The sequence below is a fragment of the Oncorhynchus tshawytscha genome, linkage group LG05 (genome assembly GCF_018296145.1).
Source record: "Oncorhynchus tshawytscha isolate Ot180627B linkage group LG05, Otsh_v2.0, whole genome shotgun sequence".
Classification (NCBI taxonomy): Eukaryota; Metazoa; Chordata; class Actinopteri; order Salmoniformes; family Salmonidae; genus Oncorhynchus; species Oncorhynchus tshawytscha.
This window is the reverse complement of record NC_056433.1, coordinates 70,827,110-70,838,144: the sequence shown is the minus strand read 5'-3', so window position 1 is coordinate 70,838,144 and position 11,035 is coordinate 70,827,110. Positions and strand designations below refer to the sequence as shown.

The 11,035-nt window shown below is 41.7% G+C and overlaps 1 protein-coding gene across 2 annotated transcripts in view; it reads left to right on the top strand.

Moving 5' to 3' along the window:
- The first annotated feature begins 265 nt into the window (after positions 1-265).
- Positions 266-11,035, top strand: part of trappc8 (trafficking protein particle complex subunit 8) — a 74,818-nt gene continuing 64,048 nt past the window's right edge. Inside the window, exons 1-4 of one of the 2 annotated variants that reach the window (XM_024422210.2) lie at positions 266-569; positions 5,977-6,189; positions 8,067-8,150; positions 10,920-11,009. In XM_024422210.2, the coding sequence (XP_024277978.1) occupies positions 413-569; positions 5,977-6,189; positions 8,067-8,150; positions 10,920-11,009 (544 nt within the window). In that variant the 5' untranslated portion in view covers positions 266-412. The remainder of the gene's footprint in view (positions 570-5,976; positions 6,190-8,066; positions 8,151-10,919; positions 11,010-11,035) is intronic. The other variant, XM_024422211.2, reaches the window with a different exon arrangement.

Genomic DNA, 11,035 nt, shown 5'->3' with positions numbered 1-11,035 from the left:
TATAAGTATAAAGGGGTTCCTGCAGATGCAGGAGTTGCGGGCTGCAATTGCACATTTCTCAGAAGCGAATGGTTTCCACTAAATAGCATAGCCACAAAGTCACATTTGGCTATATCGTAAAAATGCATTTTTAAAAATGTACATTTTGTCTTAATTTAAGGTTAGAGTTACGCATAATGTTTGTAGTGTGGTTAAATAACGAAGAGACAGTTTAAAAATAGGCGGAGTTTATGACTTTGTGGCTGTGGTAACTAGTGACGACCGAAGCGAATCAGGCAACTGTAGAATTCAACACGGCTGCCTTGCACTGTCAGTAGGGGAGTTTTTTTCAACTCAGAAGCGGAGAGCTTTTCACTATCGAAATCCAGAGAGAAATACAATTTCGTAGTCTGGGCCTCTCAAGCAGACCGCAATGGCTCAATGCGTACAGTCTGTGCAGGAGTTCATCCAGGACTCGTTTGTTCCAATGGTGGCTGTCCTGTGCAGCGAAGATGCGGAAAAAATTACTCGTAAAAACAACCTTAATTTCTCGGAGCTGTTAAGACCTTTCTGCCGGTTAACCTCCGAAGGTAAGGGCTTTTATACACAACAACTTGGCGTTTTCATGCTCGAACTTCCACCGTACACAAGGGGAATCTAAAATCAAGCTATTGCGACATTTGTGTGTTTTATGTCCACCGTTTTTAGCTAGCTACTTATCATTAACGTAGCATGTTATCCTAGCCAGCTAAGCTCGCTAACGTTAGCTAGCTAGCTACTGCCGTCACTTTGGCAGTCAAGTCAAGTGACAGGAATGGTTAACCAGTAGCAGATGTGGTGCTGAAACAGAGGCCTTTGTCTTGTTTCTTCAATGTGTCACCCGATAGGACACGAAATGTCCGCCATTGTCGTACGTCTGCAACCGTCTTGGGTGTCTTTGCAGCTAATGCCGTTAGCAAAGAAGGCTTTCTGGTGTCAAAGGGCTGGGAAGAGGCCCAGTTAAACTAACGTTAAGTGGGGCTGACAGGGACGTGGGAGTTAAGCGTCTCCTGTCATACTAAGTTGTTTTGCTGCAACTTGAAAGTAGACTGTCTGCTTTCTATTTTAACCAATTTCAAAGGTGCTTAGCCAGCTAACAGCCAGTCATCTTGTGGGACAGTGTCACTGACTTTTTATTTTATCTTTATTTAACTAGGCAAGTCAGTTAAACACTTATTTTCAATGACGGCCTAGGAACAGTGGGTTAACTGCCTGTTCAGGGGCAGAACGACAGATTTGTTCCTTGTCAGCTTGGGGGATCCAGTCTTGCAACCTTACAGTTAACTAGTCCAACGCAATAACGACCTGCCGCTCTCTCGTTGCACTCCACAAGGAGACTGCCTGTTACGCGAATGCAGTAAGCCAAGGTAATTTGCTAGCTAGCATTAAACTTATTTTATAAACAATCAATCATCACTAGTTAACTACACGTCGTTGATATTATCTAGCGTGTCCTGCGTTGTATATAATTTGACTGCGCATACAAGTATCTAAGTATCTGACTGAGCTGTGGTAGGCAGAAGCAGGCGCGTAAACATTCATTCAAACAGCACTTTCGTGCGTTTTGCCAGCAGCTCTACGTTGTGAGTCAAGCATTCCGCTGTTTGCCTTCAAGCCTATCAACTCCTGAGGCTGGTGTAACCGAAGTGAAATGGCTAGCTAGTTAGCGCACGCTAATAGCATTTCAAACATCACTCGATCTGAGCCTGTGGTTGTTTCCCTTGCTCTGCAGGGGTAACGCTGCTTCGAGGGTGGCTGTTGTCGTTGTGTTCCTGGTTCGAGCCCAGGGAGGAGCGAGGAGAGGGACAGAAGCTATACTGTTACACTGGCACGACTAAAGTGCCTATAAGAACATCTAATAGTCAAAGGTTAATGAAATACAAATGGTATAGAGGGAAATAGTCCTACAATAACTACAACCTAGAACTTCTTACCTGGGAATATTGAAGACTCATGTTAAAAGGAACCATCAAATCAAATTTTATTTGTCACATACACATGGTTAGCAGATGTTAATGCGAGTGTAGCGAAATGCTTGTGCTTCTCGTTCCGACAATGCAGTAATAACCAACAAGTAATCTAACTAACAATTCCAAAACTACTGTCTTATACACAGTGTAAGGGGATAAAGAATATGTACATAAGGATATATGAATGAGTGATGGTACAGAGCAGCATAGGCAAGATACAGTAGATGGTATCGAGTACAGTATATACATATGAGATGAGTATGTAAACAAAGTGGCATAGTTACGGTGGCTAGTGATACATGTATTACATAAGGATGCAGTCGATGATATAGAGTACAGTATATACGTATGCATATGAGATGAATAATGTAGGGTAAGTAACATTATATAAGGTAGCATTGTTTAAAGTGGCTAGTGATATATTTACATTTCCCATCAATTCCCATTATTAAAGTGGCTGGAGTTGAGTCAGTGTGTTGGCAGCAGCCACTCAATGTTAGTGGTGGCTGTTTAACAGTCTGATGGCCTTGAGATAGAAGCTGTTTTTCAGTCTCTCTGTCCCAGCTTTGATGCACCTGTACTGACCTCGCCTTCTGGATGATAGCGGGGTGAACAGGCAGTGGCTCGGGTGGTTGTTGTCCTTGATGATCTTTATGGCCTTCCTGTGACATCGGGTGGTGTAGGTGACCTGGAGGGCAGGTAGTTTGCCCCCGGTGATGCGTTGTGCAGACCTCACTACCCTCTGGAGAGCCTTACGGTTGTGGGCGGAGCAGTTGCCGTACCAGGCGGTGATACAGCCCGCCAGGATGCTCTCGATTGTGCATCTGTAGAAGTTTGTGAGTGCTTTTGGTGACAAGCCGAATTTCTTCAGCCTCCTGAGGTTGAAGAGGCGCTGCTGCGCCTTCTTCACGATGCTGTCTGTGTGAGTGGACCAATTCAGTTTGTCTGTGATGTGTATGCCGAGGAACTTAAAACTTGCTACCCTCTCCACTACTGTTCCATCGATGTGGATAGGGGGGTGTTCCCTCTGCTGTTTCCTGAAGTCCACAATCATCTCCTTAGTTTTGTTGAGTGTGAGGTTATTTTCCTGACACCACACTCCGAGGGCCCTCACCTCCTCCCTGTAGGCCGTCTCGTCGTTGTTGGTAATCAAGCCTACCACTGTTGTGTCGTCCGCAAACTTGATGATTGAGTTGGAGGCGTGCGTGGCCACGCAGTCGTGGGAGAACAGGGAGTACAGGAGAGGGCTCAGAACGCACCCTTGTGGGGCCCCAGTGTTGAGGATCAGCGGGTGGAGATGTTGTTGCCTACCCTCACCACCTGGGGGCGGCCCGTCAGGAAGTCCAGTACCCAGTTGCACAGGGCGGGGTCGAGACCCAGGGTCTCGAGCTTGATGACGAGCTTGGAGGGTACTATGGTGTTGAATGCCGAGCTGTAGTCGATGAACAGCATTCTCACATAGGTATTCCTCTTGTCCAGATGGGTTAGGGCAGTGTGCAGTGTGGTTGAGATTGCATCGTCTGTGGACCTATTTGGGCGGTAAGCAAATTGGAGTGGGTCTAGGGTGTCAGGTAGGGTGGAGGTGATATGGTCCTTGACTAGTCTCTCAAAGCACTTCATGATGACTGAAGTGAGTGCTATGGGGCGGTAGTCGTTTAGCTCAGTTACCTTAGCTTTCTTGGGAACAGGAACAATGTTCATATGTTCTCATGTTCTGAGCAAGGAACTTAAACGTTAGCTTTCTTACATAGCACATATTGCACTTTTACTTTCTTCTCCAACACTTTGTTTTTGCATTATTTAAACCAAATTGAACATGTTTCATTATTTATTTGAGGCTAAGTTGATTTTATTGATGTTTTATATAGTTTATATATTTTTTTTATAGTTAAAATAAGTGTTCATTCACTATTGTTGTAATTGTCATTGTTACTATTATTTTTTTTTTTTTTAAATCGGCAGATTAATCGGTATCGGCTTTTATGGCCCTCCAATAACCGATATCGGCTTTTTGGGTCATCCAATAATCGGTATCGGCGTTGAAAAATCATAATCGGTCGACCTCTAGTGGCAGCATTATTTTGTGGGGGTGCTTTGCTTCAGGAGAGACTGGTGCACTTCACAAAATAGATGGTATCATGAGGGAGGGAACATTTAGCATATATTGAAGTTAAAGCTTGGTTGCAAATGGGTCTTCCAAATGAACAATGACCCCAAGCATACTTCCAAAGTTGTGGCAAAATGGCTTAAGGACAACAAAGTATTGAAGTGGCCATCACAAAGCCCTGACCTCAATCCTATAGAACATTTGTGGGCAGAACTGAAAAAGCGTGTGCGAGCAAGGAGGCCAACAAACCTGACTCAGTTACACCAGCTCTGTCAGGAGGAATTGGCCAAAATTCACCCAACTTATTGTGGGAAGCTTCTGGAAGGCTACTCAAAACGTTTGACCCAAGTTTAACAATTTAAAGGCAATGCTACCAAATACTCATTGAGTATGTAAACTTCTGACCCACTGGGAATGTGATGAAATAAATAAAAGCTGAAATAAATCATTCTCTCTCCTATTTTTCTGACATTTCACATTTTTACAGTAAAGTGGTGATCCTAACTGACCTGAGACAGGGAATTTTTGCTAGGATTAAATGTCAGGAACTGTGAAACGGAGGTCAAATATATTCGGCAAAGGTGTATGTAAACTTCCGACTTCAACTGTACTTGTATTAGTAATTTGGCTTAGTGCTAGTTTACCACTGGCATTTAAAATTCCAGGTTACTCATGGTCTGACAATGAAATGTCCTGGCTACCTTACTCTTTATGCAATCTAGTTAGCTATATACTTTCCAACTGATATCCATAGCTACCATATAGTCTTGCTACAAAGGCCTAGCAATCACATCCATAGCTACCATGTTTCTTTTTGCTCTGGCTCATGTGAAATTGGAAAACTGTCATGTTTTGGAATAAACAAGACTGGGTTTTAATCATCAGGCTATGATAAAATCACATCCATTATAGTCAATGACCTGTGATAACCCTGGTTGTCTTATTACCCCTTTCGGGCCTCCCGAGTGGCGCAGCGGTCTAAGGCACTGTCCATTGGTAAAATAATAAATAAATAAAAATAACCCTCTCATAGACACATAAGACACCATGTACATTAGATTTGTGGAATGCATAGCTTACATATTCTGCTCAAGAGGAGAAGAGTTGGACTAGGGGTTTCCTATTGTCTTCCTGCACCTGTCTCCCAAGAGGGTCACAGCCCTACATTACAGCACGGTTGTCACAGCTACTTGTAGAACAACAATAGACTTACTAACAATTTAGCAGCTGCTGAGCTGGTGTTGTGTGTATTCTGGGGGAAATTCCTCGAAATTGAGATGTTACTCCTGCAAACAGGTTGTGGCATTCTCACACAAATTGTTTACATAGCTTTTGATTTTCAGTGGTCTATATGTGTGTGCTTGCTTTTCAGTCAAATGTAATCTAATTTCTGTAGGAATGTTTCCAAATTGCTGACAGGCCAGACAGACTTAAGAGGAGGACACAAAACACTTCGCTATGGAGAAGTGCCATAACAGTTAGGCCACATGACCATTTGAATGTGAGTGCTTTGATGTCTGGCTGTCCAAACATGCTGCCTCATGATAATGTTCTTACTGCATGAAGTTCTATGGACGCTGTTTCTGTGGATCCTTCATGCAGTAGTCAAAAGTAGTTGGGTGTTTTATATTACCTTCATTTAGTCTCACATCCAAGTCTCTTCACACATTTAGCATCACACCCCCCCCCTTGTTAAAATTTCTAATTATTTTCTTCATTTGACTGTATCTGAAAGGAAAAAGAAGATGCACACTTCAATCAACGCTCTCATGTGGTTTATTGGTGACATCTGAATAGCCTATATTTTCTCATGTCCAGCTCGAAGACATATGTGATTGTGCGTATGTAGCCTAATCTTTTCCCATACGGGTCTCTCAATAGGTCACATGAGGGACCCTAACAACCAGGTGCAGGTGGTGAAGAACCTTCGCATCAGTGTAAACAATGTGGTTACACGCCCGTCTGTCCCCACCTCCGGCGTACATAGCCCCGCCCAGCGACGGCTCCTCAGCGAGGTGGTGTCGGCGAGCCAACCAGCAGAGGGGGGTGTGGCCAATTTCATCACCGCCGGAGACTATGACCTTAATATTAGTGGTGAGTAATTTGGACAGAGAAAGAAGGGGATGAGCGTGACATGGGTAAAGGATGGAGTGTTTAATGAGTTGTAGGAATGTAGTGTTTATTGATGATGAATGTGATACTTGTCATGTAGTTTCATAGACTGTCCTGCAGATGGCAGACACTCGGGAGAGAGGCATGACTGGAAGGATTTATTTTAAAATAAATTGTTTTCCAGACAGACAATAACAGCAAACATATTGCAATATGGGAGTGATTTCCATGTTAATTTATTTTGTTAATTTTGTAAATTATGAACTTCTCGTTTTATTTTCTCTTTTATTGACCTGGACGGCCCTTGGGTAAGAGCCTACTTCAACCTCTGTCCTCTAACCTACAACGTTACAGGTCAAGCCGTTTGACAGTGGAACAGAAATATCCCTAAACACTTTTAGTTACCTGAAATTTAGCTCAGAGAAATGCTTTTTCCAGGACATATTATTTTTCAGTGTATATAGCTATGTTTCCATCCAATTGGCGATAGATTTTCATGCGGATATTCACAAATCTGCATGAAAACAATTTGTACAATTTCCCACCAGACATGTGTTTCCAGCCAATTGACTTGTTGCAGATAAAAGGCTGTGTGAGGTGACTGCACATAAAAAAATAACTTTTGTAGTTAAATTCCCATGTATTGAAAAAAAAGAAAGTTAAATGGGTTTCCATCTCATTTTCAAATCTACTGATGGTTTTAACACAAATATGCCAACTCTGGTATTGGCATGTGCGCTCAAGCCAACAGCTGGCAGATACAGTGCGGATATAGCCTACATGATGATACTAATGACAAAGGAGTTGAATATTTTTTTATTGTCAAGCGGCAGCCAAGCATTGATCATCATATCACCAGAATAAGACCCTTGATATTTATTAGAAAGGCGCATCAAGCTCATCACCTTGTACATTCACCACCCTGTGAAGTTCATCATAGCTTATTTCATCTGTAGCCTAATAAACTGCATGCTTTTCCAAGTCGTAGTTGGAGAGCCACACATGTCATCGCCTGACTCCAAATTTACTTCGCTATGATGGTTGTTATATTCAATATTTGTGCGTAAGAGTTAACTCCAGTTCTTGCATAATTCATTTTGCCATTAAGAAAATATCCCACGCATATTTTGTTTTGTAGACATTTGGAAAGTTTAACCGCAACATTTGGTGTTTCCATTAGGCCTGTCATAATGTTTGCTCACGAAGATGTTGGATGAACACCTGGTTCATTATATGAATACACCCTAGAGATATTTCAGGAAAGTTAATGGAGATTCCTGTTGCATTTCCAAAAGGAATGACTGTTGGGTAGCAGTGCAGCAACTTTGTGGTGACTCTATCAAAGCGTGTGTTTCCCCCTGCTGGTCCACATCCATAAACCTCTCCAATCCACTCTATTTCTCCCATCCTATTAGTGGACCTTGCTTGGATCAAACAGCCTCCTCTAACCCTAACCTACAGTTAAGTCAACCCAACTATGGCTCTCCTATTTCTCCATTAGACCTATGAATGGAGCATAGAATGTTATGTCTTCACTGTTTTGTTGGAAGCTAAACTGGAAGCTAAGCTTATGATTTGGGCTAACCTTTTTTCCAAGCTGTAGGTCACATTTGTAGGTCAAAGTGGAAGCCATGGTTGTGAGAATGACCCTCTCCAGCAGCACAGTCTCATATACTGCTGATCTTCCCTGGTTTTCCCTACAGTGGTCAACTAGCAACAACGTGGTATCTACAATGTGATGTATACTATCTATGATATTGGTACTGTGGATGAGCTATGAGTGGTAAACATCAGTGGGAGATCCTGTACAGGTAATGGGATGTTGCTAACGCTAGTCCCTGACTCTCTCCCCTCGTCAGATCGCTCTGTTAAAGCTAGCGTCCCCTGGTACAGTGACTGGAGGGATACACTAACGGAACTCAGCACCTCCAAGCATTATACAGGTACCTGTACTCTCATCTCACCTGGCCTCACCCGACATAACCTCACAATATCTATGTAGGGGGTGGCCCTACCTCTTTCCCTTTACAGCTATCCCCCTCTGTTCTTCTTTCTCTCCGTAGCATAACTGTAGCAGACTGTCCTTCTCTCCTAACATCCTCCATTTTATAATTGAAACTGGCCTTTCCTTGGTTGGTATATTGGTTCCATTGTGCCAGGCAAGCTATATCAAGCACAGCTAATGTATTTGAAATGGTTTCAAATACTATTTTAAACCTATGTATGAGCGTTAGTAGCATATAATTCCCGCGTCCTTCTGTTCTCTCAATCAGCTTTAACCTGTGGTCCTCTCTGAAAAGTAAAGGATAGGAAATGATTATGGGTGACACATGGTTTGCTTGTTTGTTAACAAGGTACAAACTACGCTATTAAAAGTAACAACCAATCATTCAATGACTAATTTCAGGTTTGGCTAAATTGCCTTAGTACATATATGGCACTAAATGAATTGTGCAGGACAGTGGACACATATTTACGCCGTTGTCTCTACATTTTCCAAAAACGGACCTAGTGTTGTCACGATATGCAGATTTTTTAAATTTTATACTTCTATCTAGTTTAGTATCATAATACTCAATACCAGAACAATACTGGAATGATACCATGGCAACAAAAATAAAACATATTAGCTAAAGTCACAATAACCACTCGGCTTAATTTTTTGAAACATTGAACAATATGTTGATAACTAGTAGAATAAATAGAATATATTCTATATACAGCAAAAAGAAAAAAATAGTTTTATATTTCTTATTTATCTGTTATTTTACCAGGTAAGTTGACTGAGAACACATTCTCATTTACAGCAATGACCTGGGGAATAGTTACAGGGGAGAGGAGGGGGATGAATGAGCCAATTGTAAACTGGGGATTATTAGGTGATCATGATGGTTTGAGGGCATTTGGATATTTTTTTAGACCAGAGGAAAGAGTGCCTCCTACTGGCTCTCCAACACCACTTCCAGCAGCATCTGGTCTCCAATCCAGGGACTGACAAAGACCAACCCTGCTTAGCTTCAGAAGCAAGCCAGCAGTGGAATGGCAAGAATATCAAACATGTTAATTATGCAAAACCATGTATGAGACTCGGCATACAAAATGTATTTACAGAAACTGAAATATAATTTGATACATATCAAGGTTAATCTTCTCATCTGTGGCCATAATATTGTGTCAAATTACATTCTTTAGACCTAGGATTCATTACAGCTAACTATTTTGATGTATTAAATTAATAGTTACAAAATAAGAAATACTTTGAAGCTACTTTCTGAAGCTTCTATATTGTAATAGTCTACACGCAATAGAAATACAATGGAATTTACACAGCATAGTACATTTCACTTCCCAGGGTGCAATTCTCCATCCAGGGCTAGTGGCTAATGCTAGCAAGCCCAGTCTAACGCAAAGTAGTCTAAATATATTGCTGTCAAGTTATGAGTGCATTTCACATGATTTTTCACTTGTGTAATCATATTATAATGCTCACATGAATGTCATGCTGAATATAGGCAGGTAGCCTAGTGTTTAGAGCGTTGGACTTATAAAGGTTGCAAGATCAAATCCCCGAGCTGACAAGGTAAAAATCTGTCGTTCTGCCCCTGAACAAGGCAGTTAACCCACAATTCCTAGGCCGTCATTGAAAATAAGAATTTGTTCTTAATTAACTGACTTGCCTAGTTAAATAAAGGTTTAAAAATATATATGTTCATGTCATTGTCACTCAAATAATTCAAACTTAGTAGAATAATGACAGTTACATTGCAAATGTCATGTGTAAAAAAATAAAAAAATTTAACAAAATATTTTTTGGTCGTTTTAAAATGTTTATCTATGATCTTTCGCTTGCTTTTCAAAAGTTACTTGCGCTGTATGCATAAGCGCCGCCTGGCTTGAAACTGCCCCCGTGAAAAGATTCAGACAAATTACAAGACAGACTCGATCCTCTCAATTGGCATATGATGTGAGACACATTTGACAGATGTTCCTAAAGTAACACAAATTCTGGTACCAAACCATTTTTCATGTTCTAGCATCGAAAAAGTACTGAAGTTTCGGTATATACCGTGCAGCACTAGACTGACCTCTGGTGGCTTTAGGTTCCCTTTCTCATGATTTCTCTGCCATACAATGATTAATGTAAATGTCTTACTGCCTAATCTTTTTGGAAAATGGACTGGAGCCGTGCCCAGAGGTTTATAGGTTCATCTGCCTCATTGTGCTGTTGTGCCTGTGTTCTACTATAGTAAATGTACTGCTATATAACCAAATTATTGTTTTACTGGCAGTCTTGGTTTAAAGTTTCTCCATCCATATTCAGATTGAATCTAACATTCAATGGTCTCTTTTGATTTGATTGTTGCTTCTTGCTGTGCTATTTATTTAGGCCTATATTTTTGTAGAGCTGAGTGCTGGTAAAATCCTTCCTCTCTTTCATCTGGCTAATCATTCATTTATTTCTCTCCCTGAGTATCGTTTGTTGCAGCTACACAATCAGACCCTTCAGCAATCTGTGTGTGTGTGTGTGTGTGTGTGTGACTTCCCAGCGCCTCCTGTCTGGTTGAGCTGGGTGTGTATAGACTTATCTCACCAGCACCCCTGGGTACAGGCTTCAGGTGGTCTCTTCAGCTCCACTCTCTCAGGGTTGTGTTGCATGGAGGTGAGGTTAGAGTGATGTACTTGCTCTCATTTTGTTGTTGTCCTCTCTCCAGCCACGACTCCCTGGTTTGAGGCGTACAGGGAGAGCTTCCTCCAGTCAATGCCTGCCTCCGACCATGAGTTCCTCAACCACTACCTCGCCTGTATCCTTCTCTGCTTCAACATACTA